Below are 24,750 nucleotides of genomic sequence, written 5' to 3'. Positions count from 1 at the left end.
CATCATGAGCTCCAGTGTAGAAATACTGAAGACATCCAAACAAAAGGTGTTAAACAACCCATATCATATATCATATCTATTCTAGATTGTTCAAAGTAGCTACATTTAGACTTGATGACAGCTTGCCACACTCATGGCATTCTCTCAGAAGATTAATGATGTGGTCACCTGGAATGGTTTTCAGGTCACACATGTGCCTTGACAAGAGTCCATTTGTGACCTTTCTTTCCTTCCTAATGTGCTTTAGACCATCTGATGTATTGTGCAGAGGAAAGGGTGAGTACAAAGTCAATAGCCCCATTAGTACTAATAGAATTACTGTACAAATCTATATTAAGGCAAAAAACACAGTTTAATAAAGAGAAAGTACAGTCCATCATTATTTTAAGAAATGAACATCAGGCAATTGAAACAAACCTCTAAATGTATCCCTAAGTGCAGTCTCCAAACCCATCAAACACTAGGATGAAACAGGCTCACGTGAGGGACTGTCTCAGAAGAAAAAGACCAAGAGCTACCTCTGCTGCATAGGATAAGTTTATTAGAATTACCAGCGTGTACAAAGCAGTGATCAAAGCAAAAGGTGGCTACTTTGAAGAATACGAAAATATGAAACATATTCTGGGTTATAACACGATTTTTATAATAAATAATTCTTTATAGTTTGGATGTCTTCAGTATTAATGTACAATGTTGTTTCAAGCACGCATTTATTCTACACACAGTAAATGTTTAGGTCATGTGACCTACTAGTGCACAAACCCATTAAGACACTTCCAATCTTTGTTACAATCATAAACTCATTACAACCCCTGGCAACATTTTAATAACCGACAATATATGGACAAAAGTATTGGGACACAAGCTATATGTGGGTTTTTCCCTGAACTGTTACTACATAGTTGGAGGCACACAATGTTTTAGGATGTTTTTAGATGCGGAAGTATTCATGAAAGCATGGGTTGAAGGGAAGGATCTTTAGTGGCCTGAACACTGGGATGATTTGGAATACTGACTGCACCCCATAGCCTCCTCTACTCACCTACTTGACTTTACTTGACATAATGTGTATGTCTGGAAAGCTTTTGATGTCCAAACACTACTAATGACCTTTAAAGGTTAGAATGAAGAAGACAAAAACAGAGAGAGTGAAACAAGTGTAAACAGAGCACACGACACTTTCGGGAGGCGGAATTTTAAATTTTAATTTAAATGCTCTGGAAAGAAACAAAAAATAGATAAAACAATATATTTCATTTGAGAGAGGTATAAAAGTAAATATACTTTACTAAAATAATGCAGCAGCAGCCACTAAGAAGCCCTTGTTTGCTGATGTTGACAGTAACGCATGGGACAGAAAGGCTTGGCGCAGTGTGTTCCAGTGTAGATGAATGAACACGGCGGGACGAGAGGACACGTGGGTTCCTCTGCTGCATCTCCTGCCTTTTTGTCATCATCAACCTCATTACATGGCTTCATGGTGGGTGTCCCACACCAAGTCTTTCTGATCCGTTATTTAAAGTCAGAGCGTCGTGGCTGTGGAAAAGCTAATCCCTTTTAAAACCTCTTCTCCGTCCCTGCACGGTCCTCAGACGCGGTAACGCTGAAGAAACTCGGATTTTGATGCAATAATGGCAGAACGATGTTTGAAAAAAGAGAATTATATACGAGAGCGTCGCGCTGGTGCCATGTGCTTCCAGTCCATCACGGTGCAATGACTCCCTGCTCCAACACTGAAAAGTCGATTCGTTCGTACCACCTAACGAGAGGCGGAGCTTCACGTGAAGACATGTTTCCGCGTTTTGCAGTTTTGATATCGTGAACATCTGTGATGTTAAACGGTTACTATTTACAAAGTCGAGCCAATTGTTATGTCTCCTATTAAAACCAGTAGCCCGGGATTACGAGTGCGTCAGCGCTTCTTAAACCTCGTTGTTGCGTATTTCATTGTAAACCAATTAAGCTCCGCCCCCTTTTTTGACCCGGAGACGCCGATCACTTTTCAGACTTTTGATCTACTCTACTGGAAGAACCTCCCATTTTAAACTCGCACACATTTCGCTTGGAAATCGTTTTCATTTCAGCTATTTCTAAATTAAATCAAGCCGCATGCACTGTGAAGAGCAGACTGGGACCTGAGAGTGCGAAAAGCGTCCTGTGTACAGTACCGTTTCCTGTTTTCCGTATGTTTATAAATCATTGGCTGCATTTTTTTTTTCCAGCATCACTTACATGAGACACAATGCTTTAAATGTGCAGACAGCGATTATGGTTACATACACACACACACACACACACACACACACACACACACACACACACACACACACACACACACACACACACACACACACACACACACACACACACACACACAATATGTGTTGCTTATGCTTGATTGCAAATCTGTGCAAGCAGCAAAACAGTAAGTGGAGACGCCCCCCCAGGCTCACTTGGTGTGTCCTGGGGGTCCACAGAGACTTTCTCCTCCGAGTGTATATTTTCTATCACGGGAAACTACTACAGAAACAATCACTGACTTTCCCTTTAACTGCTGGGGTTAAATCAGTAGTGTTAGAGCAGGAATCTCCACCCTGGACTGAGGACATGCACAGGACCTGCGTTCAGCTCCTACTCATTCCACAGAGTCGTGGTTGTGCATAGACTGGAGATCAAATCAAACCCGTTTACACATTACATCACCCAGTTATTGCTGGATCTTGTCCCTCATAAAGAAAAAAAAAAACGTCAATCACAGCCGTGGTCTTTTTTTTTCTTCTTCCAACCATAAATCAAATTTTTTGGGATAACTGTATACGTATTTATTGTGGCACTGAACAGTCATTAGCAGGCTCAGCTTGCACTCCGGCCGTCACGCTAGCATGCACGCTAAAGTAGGGGTGGGGGTTGAAAAACAAACGGAAAGCTGAAGGCGTTCCTCGCTAGTGGCTCGTATTAAAGGCAAAAGTTGGAAACGGATTTGCAGGAATGCGCTGGTCGAATGAACAAGAGAGGATTAATCGTTTTTTTTTCTTTCCTTCTTCTTATAATGGCTTGTTCTGTCCTCCGGCGCTTCAGCAGCAGGTCTGGACATCTCCAGTAAAAAAGCGCCGAGGACAAGGACTTGTTTCTGTTCGTATACAGAGTTCGCTCTTTCCCACAAAGCGCTAAAGCAAAAAAGGAATAAAATTAGGATTCAGCAAAACACACACCTGAAAGGAAAAAAGCGGCCCGGTGCGACTCCAAACAGAGCGGAGACCCAGGTACCGAGAACTGAGTCCCGTCTCGGTGTAGGACGTCAGATTTGTTTACCGTACACGATCCTGAGAGTGAAAGAACCCGGAAAAGTAAAAAGTGCTCCGAATAACGATGGGCACGTCAAGATTTCTTGCACAAACACTCCAAAAAAAAAAAAGAAAATCCAATAAAAGGTTCAATCCACTCAGTGTTCAGCATCTGTATACGGTCCTACTCACACTGTTCGAGCAGCTCTGTGTGAGGGATCAGACGTCGTCCTTCCTCTGTAAAAGTGCGAGTGTGTGTGTGTGAAGGAGATGATGTTCTCACACCAGGCTGAAGCCTTCGTACTGCTCGATGGCGCGGGTGAGCCTCAAACGCAGCGTCTCCTTGCTCCTGTAGCAGGGCAGGTCCAGCAGGTTGTAGCAGGTGTGAGCTACGGGCAGGAAGTGCTCCTCTGCCGACGTCGACTGGATGATGATGCGCAAGCTGGACATGCCGTGGATGGGGATCCGGTCGCTGCCTGTCAGGAACACTGAATTTAAAAGAAAGAAAGAAAGAAAGAAAGAAAGAAAGAAAGAGAGAAAGAGAGAGAGAGAGAGAGAGAGAGAGAGAGAGAGAGAGAGAGAGAGAGAGAGAGAGAGAGAGAGAGAGAGAGAGAGGAGAGAGAGAGAGAGAGAGAGAGAGAGAGAGAGAGAGAGAGAGAGAGAGAGAGATGGTTTGTCAATACTGGCTGGTAAACACCTCACAGACAGCACTTTATATGTGTAGAGTCAACCACATCTGGATCTCCAGTGCACACTGTTTGATAATCTTCCAGAGAACTGAATCAAACAAGACTATTTTTTTCCAGTGGTGGATATCAACAAAGTAAATGTATTTCGTTACTGTACTTAAGTAGCTTTTCCATGTATTGCAGTGCAGATCCCTGTTTGTACAGAAGTCAAATCTGATGTGGTCTTTTGTTGTTTTTTCTCTTGTCTTACTAAGAGTTGGCTGCTGTGACATACTTTTCTGCTCACCATGGTTGTACAGAGTGGTTATTTGCGCTTCCTTACAGCGCCACTCTTGTTCGTGTCAACCTGAGGTACTACATGACTTTCTGCATGAATTAGCGTTTCGCATCTCTTCAGCTGACACACACGAGGGCAGGTCTGAATGCTGAACCATGCGCTAAAGCGAGATGTATTACGCCGTGCACCGGAACACTTACGTAAGAACTGTTTCTTTTTCTCCAAGGGAAACTCATGGAACACCTCCCAAAACATCCAGACTGTAGGGTGGGAGGCCGAGAACTCGCCCTTGTAGCTCGCATTCTGCAAAAACAGCATCATTAGAACAGTGAAGCAGGGACAGTGTGACTTCTCCTTACAACAATCATGAATTACACTGTGGTATTATCCATTGCACAGGATAAGTGCTTTCGTGTGTGTGTGTATGTGTCTGGCCACTTCCTATATTCCATGTAACACCCAAACGGCCAAAAAAAGAGACAAGGTACCCAAACAGCAGTCTGGTACAGTGATTACCCAGCATGCTCTCTGTCAGAAACAAGAAATTACTACATATCTAGCACTTGATATCTGCCTCACTGCTGAATCTCCAGCGAGTATTGCGTCATAGTTCCACACAGTTCCTCAGGTTTCACCAAGTAAAATTTACGACTATTTAAGACCTTTTTAAGACCATAAAGAATGAATGTTTGAATTTATTTTTTAAGCCAAAATCCATACTGATAGTTTTTCCGGGTTGTTACGAGTCGTTCACTAGAGGTGAATCACTGATGCCACGTTCTGTTTGTTTTTATAAGTTAGACTGTGCGCTGCACAAGAGCGCTATTATTTATTTATACATGCACACACACAGTAATACCGGAAGAATGCAGTGACGTGCTGTTCCCAAAATACCGCTCTGCTCTCAAAGGAGCCACAACATATTTCACCCGTTACACCGTGTAACAGACACTGTCTTTCGGTAAAGCCTGTGTAAAGTTCATTAGTTTTAGTGTAGACCTGCGGCTTATTTATGTTAAAAATAAAAATATTTGTAAAATTCAGTGGGTGCGGCTTATACAAGGGTGCGCTTTATAGTCCGGAAATTAAGGTGTGTGTGTGTATATATATATATATATATATATATATATATATATATATATATTATATATATTTATATATATATATATATATATATATATATATATATAGTATTTATTAATATAATGAATAGATTCATATTTATTTCATTGTGCACATTTTGATGTCACTACTATTTTTCTATATTCTATATGGAGTGTTATCTTTCTTTGTGTGTTTTTAATCCAGTAACCCTTTTAAAAAATTTTGGTTGATTAATCGTATTGTCAGCTTCCAACCAAGTTTCCAACCTATCTATCTGTAAAATCCACTATCGGTGGAACGCTACTCTCTACACAGCACATTCATTCATAAATCTGTTCATATACTACAGCAAAACGTTCCTCTCTCTTTTCTATACCTTTCATTCTATTTCAGTTTTTTCTCTTAGCGTTTTCTTCACATTTCATTCTCTTTTTTTTTTTTTTTACCTCTCTATTTGTCTGTCCTTTACTTGCCTTCTTCCCTTTGTTGCTTTTTACCTTCTGCTTTCCTTTTCTCTTCATCTATTTCCTTTTTCATCTCCTCTTCTTTTCCCTCTATCTTTTTTAGTCTGTTTCTTTCCACCCTTCTTTTCCTCTTATCTTTCTTTCTCCAGCTGTTTCCTTTTCTCTCCATTTCTTATTTATTTTTTCTGTCTTTCTTTTTCTTCTTCTACTCTTGCAGGTTACAGGTTGTGTCAGAGCTCCAGACCTGTGCATATTAATAGTAGAAGTAATAATAATAATAATAATTCATATTAGTATTTATTAGTAATTATATATATATATATATATATATATATATATATATATATATATATATATATATATATATATATATATATATATATATTAGTGTTCCTTTATACAGATTGTCTGGAGGAAAGCTGTAATGTACCAGTATATGCTTTGTTACTCAAGCTCCTTCTGTGTGTGTGTGTGTGTGTGTGTGTGTGTGTGTGTGTGTGTGTGTGTGTGTGTGTGTGTGTGTGTGTGTGTGTCGGCTGTTCATCTGTCACCTTCTCCAGCTCCTCCCAGTTGTAGCTGCTGTTGCCCACCACCATGGCCATGAGCTCAGAGGGCTGGAACAGGGAGAGGATTCGGCCTCCACACACCTTCAGGAAACCGCTGGCAAATGCAGAGTAGAGCTCTCGCACCGACTCGGTAAACACGTACTGCAGATAGGCGTGCACAAACTCCTCTCTAAAACACAGACACACACACGCCTACTTACTCTATTAGGAAACAGAGATTGTAAAAATGCCCTGCCCTGCCCTGCCCTCACACACACACACACACACACACACACACACACACACACACACACACACACACACACACACCACATAATAAACACTAACATGCCTTCCAGTAAAATTTCAGCTCTGTCTCACTTACAAGTATGAACAGGTCATACATGCGAATAAATTCTCGGTTAGTAAATTTTGTTATCTGTGTAATAACAGCGATATACGTGTGTGTGTGTGTGTGTGTGTGTGTGTGTGTGTGTTACATCCAGCCAGTTGAAGTCTGCAAGATCTGGAGTCCATCAGGCGTGTGATATGGATCCTGAAAAGCTTCCAAATTGAATTATGGATTATAATCTCTTTTCAAAGGATCAGATGGTAGCATCACGTCTGCTGTGTGTGTGTGTGTGTGTGTGTGTGTGTGTGTGTGTGCGTGTAGAAAACAAGGTTTACTCCTACACACAATGTTTGGCTCCCTGCCTAATTTCACTGACAGATATCTGGGTCAGGCGGCCTTGTGGCAAGAGATACAGACGCTTTGCTCACTTAAGAAGTGTGTACATCTTGCCCGGAGGGAGTAACATACACACACACACACACACACACACTATTTTATCTATCTATCCATCTGCGCATCCATCTATCTATCATTGCATCTATCTATCCATCCATCTATCTATCTCTATATATGTCTATCTATACATTAATTTTTTAATTTTTTCACCTATCCATCATAAATCAATCTATCAATCTATGCATCCAGCTATTCATTTTTTAAATCCGTCCGTCCCTCCGTCCATGAACAGTGAAATGCATTATACAAATGTTATAACCTCTGCAATGTGCATACAGGTAGCGAATACTGGGTTAAAAAATATATATATATATAATTTGTATTGAGTAAATCAACATTAATACGTACCAAACAAAGTTTTTGCAATGAACAAGTCTCTTATTGTGATTATGAAGTGTATCGCTGTCCTTCCTGCCTGCTGCACACTGATGATTTCTGCCAGCTGATGTCAGCTCTAGTGCAGAAACTATGTGGCAGAACTCCATGTTCTGAAAAGCTGCTGCAAGTCTGATATTAAAATGGCTGCTTTGTGATACTGCCAGTGGATCCATTTCATTTTGGCAGAATGTATAAGTGTGTGTGTGTGCGTTTCTGTTTTTTTTTTTTTTTTGTTTGTTTTTCCCCGACTTTCTCCGGTGCGATGCTCTGTGGGTTTAGGCCTGAAGCCTAATGGAATGTGTGTGTGAATTTCTTCGTGTGTGAAAGAGAAAGAGACAGAATGTTGAGCTTTAATATTTAATGGGTCTGCAGACAGACGTTTTTCCTGAAGACATACAAACACACACTCTCTCTCTAAACCCACAGAGCATTGTCCCAGAGGACAGTACACACACACACACACACACACACTCTCTCTCTCTCTAAACCCACAGAGCATTGTCCCAGAGGACAGTTCTCTTTCTCTTTCTCTCTCTCTCTCTCTCTCTCTCCCCACCTCTCTCTCTCTCTCTCTCCCCCCACAGCGCATTGTCCCAGAGGACAGTGCGCTTTTGCTCGCTCTCCCTCTCTCTCTCAGGACAGTATTACTTACTTACTTACTTACACACACACACACACACAAATCTGGGGCACAATTAGGAACATTGTGACCTCTTTTAAATACTTCAGTACAGTAAATAAGAGTGAACAGCGTGTGTTCAGCCGGAGTAACACACCTGTTGGACTTGTCCACCGTCTTGTTCTCTCCTCCAGGGACGAGCTCTTTCACCTCCGTTACTCCGTAATACTCGCGGCTAATCTGTAAAGAAACGCATAGCTTTTTGTTCCACTATGCTGCCCAAACATCTGCGGACACCTGACCATTACATCTACATGTGCTCCTTCCCCGAAGTCAGAATCAGCCAACCGCATAGGATAACTTTTCCCTTCAGTGGCTCAAAAACGTCCTATGATCTCTGTGAGCATCCTGAGGAAGTACACGTGTCTGTGGACGGGGCACCAAGAGAGCAATATTCCCTGTGCTCTTAGTGAGGGAGGGAGGGTCCTTATTACAAAATATATTAATATTCAGTGTCGAAAGTAATTGAGTAAATGTACTTTTAGTACAATGATTTTTTTCGCTACTTTCAAAAGTATCAAAGATACAAGCAACTTTTACTCTCTACTCGTTTACATATATGAGTCAATATACAATAAAAAATTTGAGTACACACTCATATTTCAGCAACCAGTATATATTCTCAAGGGACGGTACTACAGAAATTAAGCTTGGATATATTTTAGAGTAGTCAATGGGCAGCTTGTATATCCTTACAGATTTACCTCTGAAAATAACAACATACAGCCAATATTGTCAAAACTGCTGTCAACAAAAGTGAGTACACCCTCAGTAAACATGTCAAAACTAGGGTTAGGGTTAGTGTCTATATTACGTGTGAGCACTATTGATATCAGCACTGCCTTAATCCTCCTTGGTATGGAATTCATCAAAGCTGCACAGGTTGTTGCTGGGATCCTCTTTCACTCCTCCATAATGACATCACGGAGCTGTTGGATGTTAGACACATGGCGCTTCTGCACCTTCTATTTTATGAGCCCCACAGGTGCTCAATAGGGTTCAGGTCTGGAAACCTAGTTATTATGTTGGAAAACTGTCAGCCCGGTTTTTGAATTAACAGCATCATGTTCTGCTACAGAACATGTTGGAATCCATGTTTCCCCTCAATGAACCACAGCGCCCCAGTATCAGCAGCACTCATGCAGCCCCAGACCATGATGCTACCACCACCATGCTTTACTGTGGGTAAACAATTTTCTAGTTACTCCTCAACAGGGTGTCGCCACACATGCTGGAAACCATCTGAGCCACATAAGTTAATATCTTAGTCTTATCAGACTACAGGACATGGTTTTAGTAATTAATGCTCTTGGACAGGTTGTCCTCAGTCTTGGGTTTTCATGCCTTTTTTGCACTTCCCTTTCTTCATGTGTTCAATACTTTCCCCCCTTGTGTCATTTAAAATAAATACACAATTTATGGACCAGCATCTGGTGAAAAATTCATGTCATCTGGTGAAAATTTCATCCGATCTTTGTTCTTCTAATTTGTTCATCATTGTAATAATTAAAACTCACAGCAAAGTTGAGACAGAAGGTGTCCTCCATGTCATCCTCCTCATAGTCCAAAAGCTGCTGAAGACTCCTGCAATTTAAACAGATTTATACTGAGACTTTGAGCACTGTGTCTGTCTGACTGATGAATACGGCTACAAATCAAGCAAAAACATTAGGAGTTATAAAAGACCTACACTATATGAACAAAAGTATCAGGATGCTTGATTTTTCCATCTATATGTGGTTCTTCCCCAAACCCCGAAATAGGATGTCTCTGGATGCAGTAGCATTAAAGTTACAGCCAAAACTGTTCCAAAGTGTGAAGGTTATTAGAACAGCAAAAGGAGGACTGGATGTTCAAAAAGCACATAAAATATATAATCAGGTGTCCAAAAACGTTTGTTTGTATATTGAATTATTATAGTAGACGTTTTAAATTTAGGCCATGTTTCTGTAGTGAACCGTGTCCCCATGAGCCACCGACAGTACTTACACATGGAAACAACGTCACATTTAAAGAGGTATCATGGTTCTTTTTTGCGCATATACCACTGCATCCATCCGTATTAGTCTAAATGAACCCAGACCAGCTGAGGCTTCCAGTCCCCCGGCACCTGGATTAAGAGTGCTAACAGGCCGTGGCTTTTCATTACCCGGCACGCGGCACGTCTCTAATCGCCGCTTCGACGTTTTGCGTCTTGCGTATGAAACGTCCTTTTTTTAGAGCTCGGATGAGCAAAGAATGGCTCATGTAAAGCCTTTAGAACATGAAGCAACAGCTGGGAACCCTTAATCCGTTAACAGTGGGGAGACACTTGTGCAGTCAATCAGCAGCTAAGGAGCTCTGCTTGTGTCTTTCTAGCACCTACTTAATAAAAGACAAACATTAATGCTGACGCAATAATTAAAAGGTACGTTGGTGGAGTCGTATCTTCAAACAACTGATGCCAAATAGCACACAATAAAACACGAGCTATGCGTTTGAACTCCAATAAACACACAACAAACAAAAAGCAACATTCGCTAGCCCATGGGTTTACAACGTCGAAATCTCCCAGTGTGTACCCTGATTCAGACTCTTCCGTGGCAATGAGGGGGATTCTTTTTTTCCTGACATTTTGAAATAATTAGTGGTTGATGGCCCGTGTCCTCCTGTTGATCCAGGGTTTTCTGGTGCATGCAAATTAAACCTTTCAGAATGACTGGTGGTTACGTAACAGAAGGGAAAAAAAACGGGATGGAAAATGTGTTTAAAGTGTTCACCCAGAAGGACCTCGAAATCAACACGGAAGGTTCAGGATGGAATCCCACTCAGATCTTAACAGTTATTTACAACATGTGGCTTTTTAAGGCAGTGGTAATTTTTCTGTTTCCGGGAAAAAAATATATAAACCCAAACATAAAAACTAGCGTTGTATAAACAAATCTAAAGATGGGTTGAAATCATTAAATTATATTGGTGTAACGGTACAGGTATTCATACCGGACCTTTTCGATACGGGGCTTTTGGTCCGGTGCACGTGTTATTACGTGCTGAACATAATTAAAATCCAAGTTCCCTCAGGAACAAATTTTGTGGTGTTTAGTCTCCCGAAGATGTTGAGGTTTTCGTTGGGAGTGACGAGGATGGACAAGATTAGAAATGAGTTTATTAGAGGGACAGCACATGTAGGATGTTTTGGTGACAAGGTGAGGGAGGCGAGATTGAGATGGTTTGGACATGTGCAGAGAAGGGACATGAATTATATTGGTAGAAAAATGCTGAAGATGGAGCCACCAGGTAGGAGGAAAAGAGGAAGGCCAAGGAGGAGGTTCATGGATGTGGTGAGGGAAGACATGCAGGTAGTTGATGTAAAAGAGGCAGATTTAGAGGACAGGGTATGGAGACAGATGATCCGCTGTGGCGACCCCTAATGGGAGCAGCCGAAAGAAGAAGAAGAAGAAGAAGAAGTCTCCGCCTTGCTCTGTTGTGTAGTGTCAGTGTATATATTTTTTTATTATTATTATTAAACTTGAGAAAATACACAACAATGGTATTTAAAAAAAAAAAAAAAAAAAAAAAAAAAAAAAAGCGCATGAAAACACTAAAGAATCCATAATGCTAGCGTTAGCCGCTAGCCACTTTCTGGTTAGCGGCTAACGCTTTGAATTCTTTGGAGTTTTATTTACACACACACACACACACACACACACACACACACACGTGTATTACCAAAATAAGCTCTAACTAATGTAAAATATATAATTTATGCTAATTTAATAATTTATTTATTTAATCAAAATGATAGTGTATTGCATTTATTACATTTTATATATATATATATATATATATATATATATATATATATATATATATATATATATATATATATATATATATATATATATAATATATATATAAAAATAAAAATAAAAACTTTTGATAATAATAAACAGTGTTATAAGAAGCCACAAGCAATTTTATGTTTTGCATTTCCGTAACTGTATCGAAATTTAACCGAACAGTAACCTAAACCCGAAATACATACCTAACCATCAATTTTGTGTATCGTTACGCCCCTATTCAATTATGTCCAGAAAAGAAATTTCAGTTCCCCACGGTACCTGCCCTCAGTAGGGGACAGCTCCTTCAGATCATCCAGAACAGGAGGAACGTCGAGAAGCTTCTTGTAGAGCACGAGAGGGAAGTGCAGGTCCACCACGGTGGAGTTGTAGATAGCCAGGCCGCAGATGATCCCGATCAGGTGGAACCAGTTGTGTTCGACGAAACACTGCCGTGCAAAGTTCAGTAAAAAAAATCAATACCAATTTTCATTAAAACAAGCTACGGTGCTTTTTCTCTGGGTCCTCTGCCTTCTTGTTTATGCGCCTACTGATAAGCACTTGTTCAGAAAGCACTCGGCAGGGTTCCAATTACAGGAACAGAGGCCACAGGATGGAAAAGCAGACCCCAGATCATTTATTCATTGACTCATTCTATTATAACTAGGTGCGAATTCTATACTAACTAGCCAATCCGTCAGCCAGTATGTTTTTTGGAAAGTGGAAGGAAAGCGGAAAATCTGAAGGAACCCTACACAGAAACTTTTTCCATGAGGGCCACATAGTTTTTCCTTTCTTTATTGGCCAGGACAGCCAGGTCAGTCTGTAACAGAAAATGACCTTGGCCGGAGAGGCTACCAGTGTTATTGTGGAAATTTTAGTACGATTTTGTATTGCATTTATTATTATTTTGTTATGCACTGTCCCGACAAATGAGCATTACAATTCAAGAGATATATCGCCTATGAAAAGAGCATTATTACTAACAAAGATATTTGTTCATAGTTATTGCTATTGAAGTCAAAACATTTACGTTATATTGACTGTACATTTCTTTGGTTGGTGGGTAATAATTAGGCTATGCTAACTAGGGGAAATATTAGTTTGAAAGCCTACCTTTATTATCAAAAACATATATTGCCAAAAATTTGTGGACACATGAGGGTTAGGGTTAGTGCTGTATGTGGCTCTTCTCCAAACTTTTACCACAAAGCTAGAGGCACACAACTTTATAGGACGTCTTTGAATGCGGAGTAATAAAACTGTGCGTTCGCTTGAACTTTGAAACCCAAACCTGTTCCAGCATGGCGATGCCCCCTGTGCACAAAGCGAGCTACATGAAGATATGGTTTGCATGGTTTGGAAAGGAAGATCTTGAGTGGGTTGCTATAGAACGCTGATATTAGAGCTGCAACAACTAATCGAAAAAATCTATAATAATCTATAATAATATTCGTTGACAAGGAATGCCGTTATCGATTAGTTGGGCTGCTAAAGTTATTGGTTAGTGTGACGGTATGATGATAAATGCTGAGGATGAAGCCACCAGGCAGGAGTAAAAAGGGGGACACCAAGGAGGAGGTTAATGGATGTGGCGAGGGAAGACATGCAGATAGTTGGTTTAAAAGAGGCAGATTGGTAAGTGTTGAAACGGATGATCCGCTGTGGCGACCCCTAATGGGAGAAGCCGAAAGAAGAAGAAGATGATTGCCTAGGATCAATCCAGAACACTATGGCTACGTCTACACTAATCTGGATACATTTGTATACGTTGTTTTCATCTAAAAATGCAAAATATAAATGACATGGTGACGACGCCTAAAATTGCATTATAGTTTTGGAAAGCCTTTTCAGAATTTATCCACTTTGGAGTGCCGTTTAATTGTGGTACGGAAGCTAAAAACAGAGGGAAAGATGAAGAAAAAATAATAACTTATTTGTCAAGCCAAGGTGCTGTCTTTAGAAAACTTATCCATCCTGGAATTTTGGAAATACTGTCTGGGTGTTTTTCTTTTTAAAACTACATAAAAATATTTCTCCAAAAGATTTAAAAAGAGAAGTGTAACATAGCTAATAGCTTGGTGAATTGCGTTGTTGTCATCCAACATCTCAAAGGCCCCCAAATTCTCCAGTTTCCTCCCACCTCTCAACAAACATGCCTTCATGTGAATTTTGCCTCATGAACTGCTCAATATAAGAAAAGAATCACTGCAAATTTTGACAGGAAAACAAATCCTTGACCTTTTGTCTCTGCCTGCAAGGCAATAGAAAGTCATGTCCTCTCCCAGTCACAAAAAGCAGAAGAAATGCACAGTAGTGACTAATGGTTGTTTTTAAGTCACCTTATGACACTTTGGAAAAAACACATGTAACCCTATAACTGATGTACGCTTACAATTGCACATACTTTTGTTTTGTACACACCAGCAGTGTGTAGGGTTTCCATGTGCTTTTACAAATCCAGCATGGTAAAAACACACTACCGGGAAAAAAGGACTACATCGCGCGAAACCCACATCCTCTGTGACGTGAGACGCCACTGATGATGTTTTGTGTGTCAACATTTGCTTTTCCAATTTAGCAACAGCATGTAACAACAAAAGACACTAAGGGTTTTAGTAAATAAATATGTTGAATATTTACCAATATATTATTTTAATGGAATGACCAGGTTGATTCCAAAAGTTGATTCCAGAATATGCATTTAGATCAGTATTTATTCCTTTTTACCAAAAAGAGGAACCTGGATTTCCATTTGAGATGTATAACAAATGTGTCATATATATATATATATATATATATATATATATACACACAGTGAGGAAAATAAGTATTTGAACACCCTGCTATTTTCCAAGTTCTCCCACTTAGAAATCATGGAAGGGTCTGAAATTGTCATCGTAGGTGCATGTCCACTATGAGAGACATAATCTAAAAAAAAAAATCCAGAAATCACAATATATGATTTTTAAACAATTTATTTGTATGATACAGCTGCAAATAAGTATTTGAACACCTGTCTATCAGCTAGAATTCTGACCCTCAAAGACCTGTTAGTCTGCCTTTAAAATGTCCACCTCCACTACATTTATTATCCTAAATTAGATGCACCTGTTTGAGGTCGTTAGCTGCATAAAGACACCTGTCCACCCCATACAATCAGTAAGAATCCAACTACTAACATGGCCAAGACCAAAGAGCTGTCCAAAGACACTAGAGACAAAATTGTACACCTCCACAAGGCTGGAAAGGGCTACGGGGAAATTGCCAAGCAGCTTGGTGAAAAAAGGTCCACTGTTGGAGCAATCATTAGAAAATGGAAGAAGCTAAACATGACTGTCAATCTCCCTCGGACTGGGGCTCCATGCAAGATCTCACCTCGTGGGGTCTCAATGATCCTAAGGAAGGTGAGAAATCAGCCCAGAACTACACGGGAGGAGCTGGTCAATGACCTGAAAAGAGCTGGGACCACCGTTTCCAGGGTTACTGTTGGTAATACACTAAGACGTCATGGTTTGAAATCATGCATGGCACAGAAGGTTCCCCTGCTTAAACCAGCACATGTCCAGGCACGTCTTAAGTTTGCCAGTGACCATTTGGATGATCCAGAGGAGTCATGGGAGAAAGTCATGTGGTCAGATGAGACCAAAATAGAACTTTTGGGTCATAATTCCACTAAACGTGTTTGGAGGAAGAAGAATGATGAGTACCATCCCAAGAACACCATCCCTATTGTGAAGCATGGGGTGGTAGCATCATGCTTTGGGGGTGTTTTTCTGCACATGGGACAGGGCGACTGCACTGTATTAAGGAGAGAATGACCGGGGCCATGTATTGCCAAACCTCCTTCCCTCAGTTAGAGCATTGAAGATGGGTCGAGGCTGGGTCTTCCAACATGACAATGACCAAAAGTACACAGCCAGGATAACCAAGAAGTGGCTCTGTAAGAAGCATATCAAGGTTCTGGCATGGCCTAGCCAGTCTCCAGACCTAAACCCAATGGAGAATCTTTGGAGGGAGCTCAAACTCTGTGTTTCTCAGTGACAGGCCAGAAACCCCACTGATCTAGAGAAGATCTGTGTGGAGGAGTGGGCCAAAATCCCTCCTGCAGTGTGTGCAAACCTGGTGAAAAACTACAGGAAACGTTTGACCTCTGTAAATGCAAACAAAGGCTACTGTACCAAATATTAACATTGACTTTCTCAGGTGTTCAAATACTTATTTGCAGCTGTATCATACAAATAAATAGTTAAAAAATCATACATTGTGATTTCTGTTTTTTTTTTTTTTAGATTATGTCTCTCATAGTGGACATGCACCTACGATGACAATTTCAGACCCCTCCATGATTTCTAAGTGGGAGAACTTGCAAAATAGCAGGGTGTTCAAATACTTATTTTTCACACTGCGTGTATATATATATATATATATATATATATATATATATATATATATATATATAAATATAAAAGTATAAGCCGCACCCACTGAATTTTACGGATATTTTTATTTTTTAACAATAAGCCACAACTGTGTAAAAGCCGCAGGTCTACACTAAAACTAATGAACTTTACACAGGCTTTAACAAAAGACAGTGTCTGTTACACGGTGTAACGGGTGAAATATGTTGTGGCTCCTTTAAGAGCAGAGCAGCATTTTGGGAACAGCACGTCACTGCATTCTTCCGGTATTACTGCGTGTGTGTGTGTGTGTGTGTGTGTGTGTGTGTGTGTGTGTGTGCGACTGAGGATTATGTGCTCATTATTTTCTGATGCTTATTTCTAAGTTTCTTTGACTAACCCATAACGCTGTTGCCAAGAAAAATAAAAAAGCACAAGTTTTGGAAACCTGTCTGTGCTTATATGATTTCATTTGCAACTGGAGTTAGCGAGCTCTCCCTTCACCCAGACTCAACACGCTACAACGGCTTGTATCTAAACAGTAGCCTACCAAGAAAGTCATTGTTCACTGTCTTCCCGGGGTTCAAAACGTGGGAAAAAAGTAGCGGCTTATAGTCCGAAAAATACGGCGTGTGTGTGTGTGTGTGTGTGTGTGTGTGTGTGTGTGTGTGTGTATATATTATATATATACACACATATAAAAACAAATCAGATTATTTGACTACTCGACTATGGTGCTTGTAGAACTCGTATCTCCAATAAGAAACCTTTTTACGCTTATCTCTCAGCTATTAACTAACATTTGATCTTCATGTCTAACTGATTTAACCTTTAAGTGCACCTTCCTTTAATGAGCCACTGATTTAGAACCCATCAGGAACTGAGAACAGTCAATAAATACAAAGTGAAACATTCGTTAAACGTTTCCTTATTGAGCTTCCAGTCCGTACACTGATAATGATTAAACCATTATTATTGCATCCTCAAGCCACAAACATGCACCAAATCTGATATCTAATGTACACAGAGTTCCATCAAGGTCATAAATCAAAGATAAATCTCAACTTAATACGGCTGCATCACATGGCATCAGGAACAATTATCACCTGCCCACGCAGGTTTATGCCGATTTACTTTGCAGAGATCGTTTTGTTTTGACTCACTTTATCAGAGAACCAGAGCAGGTTGGATTCTGGGTAATGAGTGAACATGCCATAGACTGGATCCATTAGCTCTTTAAGCAGCAGCAAGAAGAATTCTTTGGTTACTCCTCCTGCATCCACTGCCTCCTCTCCATCAAAAATCACCTAGAGAAAGATTTTTTATTTTATTTTATTTTATTTTTTTTTGGGGGGGGGGTATATATAACGTTGGGAAGAATTCAGCCCCCCTGAATTAAAAAATAAATAAATAAATAAATAAGGTTGCTCTATAATCTCAGGTCATCCTGCATGTATGAGATGTTACTGAAATCTGGCTAATGTCTGTTTTTACATCACAGATTGGAGTAAAAGAACAAAGGAGTTATATTGCGTGTGTGTGTGTGTGTGTGTGTGTGTGTTTGTATTTGTACATATACATACACAGTGAAACCCCGGTGAACGAGATTAATTCGTTCCTGAAAAGCGCTCGTGTTCCCATATGCTTGTATGTTAATTTTCCCATAAGAATTAAAGTAAAAGCAATGAATCCGTTCCTAGATCTTATGCGATCGATTATTTTAGCCTTTTAAAAAATGTTTTATGCCTAATTTAACACACAAATAGACTTGTAACAAAGTATAAACATAAAAAGTAATAAGTTCTAAACAAGAAATAAAGAACTATTTGTTCTTTGTGATTGAACTTTAAACTATGCCATATTGGAGATAATCTCGTGCGCTTATTCCATGTTTGTGGTTTTCTAAAAATGTTGTTGTATTTCAATGGTAATTCATTTTACAACCTTCTTTCCAGTGCTATCACTACACTTCTTGGGACGCATGATGCTAAATTTATAGTGAAATAAAACAAAAAAACACACAAAAAGCATAATAGTCACACAAGAGAACGATAAGAACGCACTAAGAACAAGGCCTATGAAGCGACTGAGCATGAATGTGTGACTGGAACCGAACGCGTCAAAAGAAATGCTCGTCTTCCCCAAATATGTTCGTACTCCTACAAAGATTTTTACTAGTAAAACCGCTCGTACACCGATATTCATATACTACAAGCTACTCGTACACCGGGGCTCCACTGTAAAAATACATATATAATAGTGATAAAAAATATTTATATTGTAACCAATGGACTTTCAAGTGATCAGTTATCATAATCTTGTAATAGATCATTGACTGTACGAGGTTTATGTAAAATGGGTCACCAAAAAGCTACAGTTTATAATATGGAACCTTTAGGGGCTTCTTCAAGTCCACGTCGTTGTAGATGGTGAGCTCGCGCAGCGCGTCACTGACCAGATGATCCCTCCGTACGTGCAGGACGAGAAACGGGTTTTGTGCCAGCAAGGGTTCCAGGGTTAACAGCATGAACACGTTGTGCAGGTTGGCGCCACTCACCGCCATCTTACGGATTTAACAAAGGCATTACGTGATTTTCGTTAATGCTCATGCTGAATCACTTCTCAGTGCAAATCTTTGCTGTTTTAGCTCTAAAAATGCAACGAGGCAAATCCCAAAATACCTGCATCTGTAGTTCGGCGTCAGTCTGCAACATGGTCGTCTTAGCTTGAGCGTTTAATATGAACGGATAGGCGCACAAGGTAACCGAATTCTGAAAATAAACCGCTTTCAGTAACTCGGTCCTTTCCTCGTTTCCAAATTGTACTACAGAAATGCTGTGCATCAACATACCTGTGCTGGAGGAGATCGCATTTTCTGTCAAATAAATGAAGTAACAGGATGTGGTTACATTGTTTCGCTACTTTCATTCCAATTTTTGCTTGTAATTTTATTCTTGATGCTCTATGTTTTTATGTAGTTCCCTAATTCACGAGCAAAACTGGTTCACACAATTTAAATAAATTCTGTGGGAGGAAACTGGCTACTGAAGGACAGGATATAAAGAAGAGTGGCCTAATCTTCCCTAGACTGGTGTAACATTACTTTGAGCAGTCTAACATCAGCGGGAACGGTAGAAATACCACAAATAGAATGAGTAAGAGGGAAGAAGGGAGGACTCACAATCTCAGCTTTGCTTAGGAACCATTTGAGGTAGTCTTCCTGGATGTCCACCAGGCTGGTGATGTCAGGGATGTAGAAGCAGTTGTACTCCACACGGTGGGTTTTCTGGTTCACCTACACCAACAGATAATAATTAGCATTTATAATAAATTATCCAGTTCCATGAAGATCTGCTTTACATGGGTTGGTGTGGGAGATCTCCTGCTATCGAGCTCTGATCTCTACTACTGAACACCTTTGGGAAGAATGTGAACAGTGACTGCACCCCAGGCCTCCTCACCTCACCTACGTCAGTACCTGACTCTACTAACACCCTTGTGTGTTAGAGTGAAGGTTAGAATGTTCAAAAAGCACATAGGAATCTTATGATCTAGTGTCTACAAACTTTTGTTAATAGAGCGTAGATGTTATAATAATATCCACCCTTTTGGGAACTACTTTTGGTTGTGGAAATTTGTACTCATTCAGCCAAGGGTGTTATTTAAATTGTAGAAATGTTGTATTACAATATATATATATCGATCAAGCGTAAGGATTAGTGTGAGTTTGACGAGGGCCAATTTGTGATGGCTAGACGACTGGGTCAGAGCATCTCCATAAAACTGCAGTTCTTGTGAGATGTTCCTGGTCTGCAGTGGTCAGTATCTATCAAAAGTGGTCCAAGGAAGGAACAGTGGTAAACCGGCGACAGGGTCGTGGGCGGCTGAGGATCATTGATGTAAGCGGGGAGCGAAGGCTAGTCCGTGTGGTCTGATCCAACAGACAAGCTCCTGTAGCTCAAATTGCTGAAGAAGTTAATGCTGTTGATGCTCAAAGGGTGTTTTGGCTGCAAAGGGAAGACCAACACAATATGAGCGTCGTGGATGAGCGTCGGTTCGCCACTGGAGGGTGGAGCATTTGCCCACTGAGCCCTAAAAATCGTAAGTTGAACCATCATAGCTCAGGGACCAGCTTTCGGAATAAAGTGGAGCATCCACAACACAAGCTCCCGTTACTACAGACACGATACTGTTTCAATAATAAACAGAAGGCATTAATATAAACATGTGGTTTGTGTTTCTTGACAACATTTCCTCCTCACTGCTTGAGTCCACGTACAAATGAGAGGTTGCTGTCAGAAACTACTGGCCCCCCCAAATCCCTTTGGAATCACTGCTACATGGTTGTATTTCATCTTTGGTTAAAGTCATGTTCCCAGTCAAGGGGCAACCACGTGGAACTGCTTGCGATTAGGCAGCAGCTCTGGAAACAGTTCCAGCTACATGAGGTGCTTTGTGTCTAAAAAATACATGAATGCACATTCCCTGCAGGAAAGTGCACCTGGGATTCGCTTCCGAAATGTTGAGCGAGTTGGATTTCAGACTAAAGAGACACTTATTATCATAGACACTCACAAAGCATGTGCTGACCAGCTCCTTGCCTTTGTACTGCGTGTGACTGGACAGCAAATAGTGAATGCATTAGTGGCAATCACTTGGTCAGTGAACATTTGACAATCACACGGCGACACGTTAAATCTAGACTGTCAATGTCCAAGTGTCAAAAATATACCCATTCCTTTTATCTTATTCTTGCATATACATTTTTTGTCATTTTATATATATAGGAAGCATATATATATATATATACAGTGAGGAAAATAAGTATTTGAACACCCTGCTATTTTGCAAGTTCTCCCACTTAGAAATCATGGAGGGGTCTGAAATTGTCATCGTAGGTGCATGTCCACTGTGAGAGACATAATCTAAAAAAAAAAATCCAGAAATCACAATGTATGATTTTTTAACAATTTATTTGTATGATACAGCTGCAAATAAGTATTTGAACACCTGTCTATCAGCTAGAATTCTGACCCTCAAAGACCTGTTAGTCTGCCTTTAAAATGTCCACCTCCACTACATTTATTATCCTAAATTAGATGCACCTGTTTGAGGTTGTTAGCTGCATAAAGACACCTGTCCACCCCATACAATCAGTAAGAATCCAACTACTAATATGGCCAAGACCAAAGAGCTGTCCAAAGACACTAGAGACAAAATTGTACACCTCCACAAGGCTGGAAAGGGCTACGGGGAAATTGCCAAGCAGCTTGGTGAAAAAAGGTCCACTGTTGGAGCAATCATTAGAAAATGGAAGAAGCTAAACATGACTGTCAATCTCCCTCGGACTGGGGCTCCATGCAAGATCTCACCTCGTGGGGTCTCAATGATTCTAAGGAAAGTGAGAAATCAGCCCAGAACTACACGGGAGGAGCTGGTCAATGACCTGAAAAGAGCTGGGACCACCGTTTCAAGGTTACTGTTGGTAATACACCAAGACGTCATGGTTTGAAATCATGCATGGCACGGAAGGTTCCCCTGCTTAAACCAGCACATGTCCAGGCACGTCTTAAGTTTGCCAATGACCATTTGGATAATCCAGAGGAGTCATGGGAGAAAGTCATGTGGTCAGATGAGACCAAAATAGAACTTTTGGGTCATAATTCCACTAAACGTGTTTGGAGGAAGAAGAATGATGAGTACCATCCCAAGAACACCATCCCTACTGTGAAGCATGGGGGTGGTAGCATCATGCTTTGGGGGTGTTTTTCTGCACATGGGACAGGACGACTGCACTGTATTAAGGAGAGGATGACCGGAGCCATGTATTGCGAGATTCTGGGGAACAACCTCCTTCCCTCAGTTAGAGCATTGAAGATGGGTCGAGGCTGGGTCTTCCAACATGACAATGACCCGAAGCACACAGCCAGGATAACCAAGGAGTGGCTCTGTAAGAAGCATATCAAGGTTCTGGTGTGGCCTAGCCAGTCTCCAGACCTAAACCCAATAGAGACTCTTTGGAGGGAGCTCAAAGTCCGTGTTTCTCAGCCACAGGCCAGAAACCTGACTGATCTAGAGAAGATCTGTGTGGAGGAGTGGGCCAAAATCCCTCCTGCAGTGTGTGCAAACCTGGTGAAAAACTACAGGAAACATTTGACCTCTGTAATTGCAAACAAAGGCTACTGTACCAAATATTAACATTGACTTTCTCAGGTGTTCAAATACTTATTTGCAGCTGTATCATACAAATAAATAGTTCAAAAATCATACATTGTGATTACAGGATTATTATTTTTTTGAATATGTCTCTCACAGTGGACATGCACCTATGATGACAATTTCAGACCCCTCCATGATTTCTAAGTGGGAGAACTTGCAAAATAGCAGAGTGTTCAAATACTTATTTTCCTCACTGTATGTGTGTATATGTGTGTGTATATATATATATATATATATATATATATATATACACACACACACACACACACACACACACACACACACACACACACACACACACACACACATACATACATATATACACATATACATATATACACACACATATACACACACACACACACATATATATATATATATATATATATATATATATATATATATATATATATATATATATATATATATACACACACATTTTTATTCCTATTTTTATCATTACATGTTATACTTTTATTAATTATTATTTATAATATTTTATTTTATTTCTATTTGCATAGTGGATGGATGTAAAAATGCATTATATGTCGTACTTTGTATGAATGTGTATGGGCAAATAAAATTTGATTTAATTTTAAATATATCTATAATAATGCCGGTCCAGAAACATTTGGCCTTTAATGAATTTTGAAACATGTTTCTATGCAACAAACTAGATAAAAGAAAAAAGGAAAAAAAAGCACCCACACTGGACAGTGAATGAGTGGAAGAAAGTTCTGTCGACGAATGAGTCCAAAATGTGATCGACTCTAACAGAACAACTTATTGAGATGGAGAACGGTAGAGATGTTAGAAAACACCCCCCCCATCCCCATGCAAAGGTATTTTTTTATTAAAATAAATACATTTTATATTGCATAGAAACAAAAAGAACATGCATGTGTCTCTCAAAAACAATAAAAGACTAGAAGTTTCCATAGATCTGACAGACGCTGTACCTCTGTGTTTAATGGCAGAGGAAAGATCTGTGTTGCGCTTGTAAATATATCAGTGAAGCCTCTGAGATGCTTCCAGGAATTTCCAGGAAGTATGACATAACAGTTGAACATGAAAGGGTTTACCTTGTGTAGTTTCTCTAGCAGTTTCAGCGTAGCGCTGATGTAGCTCTCCAGAAAGACAGGAATGAGCAGGGCCTTGCCACCGGTAAGCAGGAACACCACAATGCTCTTATACATCTCTACCAACCTGGAGAAGACCTCACCGTCCAGCAGTGACCACCAGTTATCTACAGACAAAAGGGGAAAAAAAATAACTTTCACTTGCCATCATCAGCATTCAGTTTACCAGTAAAACTGTCTGGACTCGTGCTTTGGTGAGTCCATCCACACTTTAACAAATAGTTCAGATTTCTTTTCCAGGCTGGTCTGAGAAATTTAGTCTTGTCCACACAGACATCTCAGAGACATCAGACGTTCATTATAAGATATTGCCGTATTTAGCTGCCGGTGCGCCAGAGAATTTTTAACAACTTCCTGCAATCACAAAACGAATTGCAAGAGCTTATGGCATACTTTGGGTCACGTCGCCTTATCTATCGTCTGTCTACACTGGGAAAGAGGATTACGAGTGCAATCTGACATACGGGAATACATTTTTATTTGATCTTTATAATACAATTTCACACATTTAAATGCAGCTCATGCAGGATATTTGATTACATACAGTACGTTTACACACGGTCTGAATAAAGCTACCGAGACTGAAGATCCATTTTAATAAACAGTCTTTACTACCTTGACAATAAGTGTATGTGCAATTTATCTCAAAAGACAGACAAAAAGACATAAAGAGAAAAACAGAGAGACAGAAAGAAAGCAATAGCAAAAATGCAGCTCAAACTACAAAGAAAAACAAAAAAAGTAAGACAGACAAAAAAAAAAAAAACAAAGAAAGAAAACATGAAAGAAAAAAAAAAAAAAAATAGAAAGAAAGAACAAAAAGAGCAAAAGTAATGGGTAAAAGAGGAAAGAAAGTGCCAAAGAGCGAAGTAAAAAAATACAAAAAAGAGAAACAGAAAAATGTGAAAGAAAAAAATTTTTTTTTAAGAAAGAACACATGGAAGAA

General features: G+C 39.9%; 2 protein-coding genes across 6 annotated transcripts in view; one reads left to right on the top strand and one right to left on the bottom strand.

Annotated features, from left to right (window-relative positions):
• The window catches only part of inpp4b (inositol polyphosphate-4-phosphatase type II B), a 765,675-nt gene that overhangs the window by 583,806 nt on the left and 157,119 nt on the right, over positions 1-24,750 (top strand). The gene's annotated exons all lie outside the window — the stretch shown is intronic.
• Positions 2,572-24,750, bottom strand: part of LOC310724507 (putative E3 ubiquitin-protein ligase HERC3) — a 44,432-nt gene continuing 22,253 nt past the window's right edge. For all 4 annotated transcript variants that reach the window (XM_083538616.1, XM_083538617.1, XM_083538615.1 and 1 more), the window contains exons 14-25: positions 23,748-23,911; positions 19,628-19,741; positions 19,298-19,321; positions 19,128-19,217; positions 18,839-19,009; positions 17,610-17,753; positions 12,329-12,495; positions 9,746-9,812; positions 8,326-8,408; positions 6,370-6,553; positions 4,451-4,553; positions 2,572-3,772 (exon numbers count right to left, since the gene is read on the bottom strand). In XM_083538616.1, coding sequence (XP_083394742.1) covers positions 3,564-3,772; positions 4,451-4,553; positions 6,370-6,553; positions 8,326-8,408; positions 9,746-9,812; positions 12,329-12,495; positions 17,610-17,753; positions 18,839-19,009; positions 19,128-19,217; positions 19,298-19,321; positions 19,628-19,741; positions 23,748-23,911 — 1,520 coding nt within the window. In that variant the 3' untranslated portion in view covers positions 2,572-3,563. The remainder of the gene's footprint in view (positions 3,773-4,450; positions 4,554-6,369; positions 6,554-8,325; positions 8,409-9,745; positions 9,813-12,328; positions 12,496-17,609; positions 17,754-18,838; positions 19,010-19,127; positions 19,218-19,297; positions 19,322-19,627; positions 19,742-23,747; positions 23,912-24,750) is intronic.

The sequence above is a fragment of the Silurus aristotelis genome (genome assembly GCF_946808225.1).
Source record: "Silurus aristotelis genome assembly, chromosome: 4".
Classification (NCBI taxonomy): Eukaryota; Metazoa; Chordata; class Actinopteri; order Siluriformes; family Siluridae; genus Silurus; species Silurus aristotelis.
This window is presented reverse-complemented; position numbering and strand designations above follow the sequence as displayed.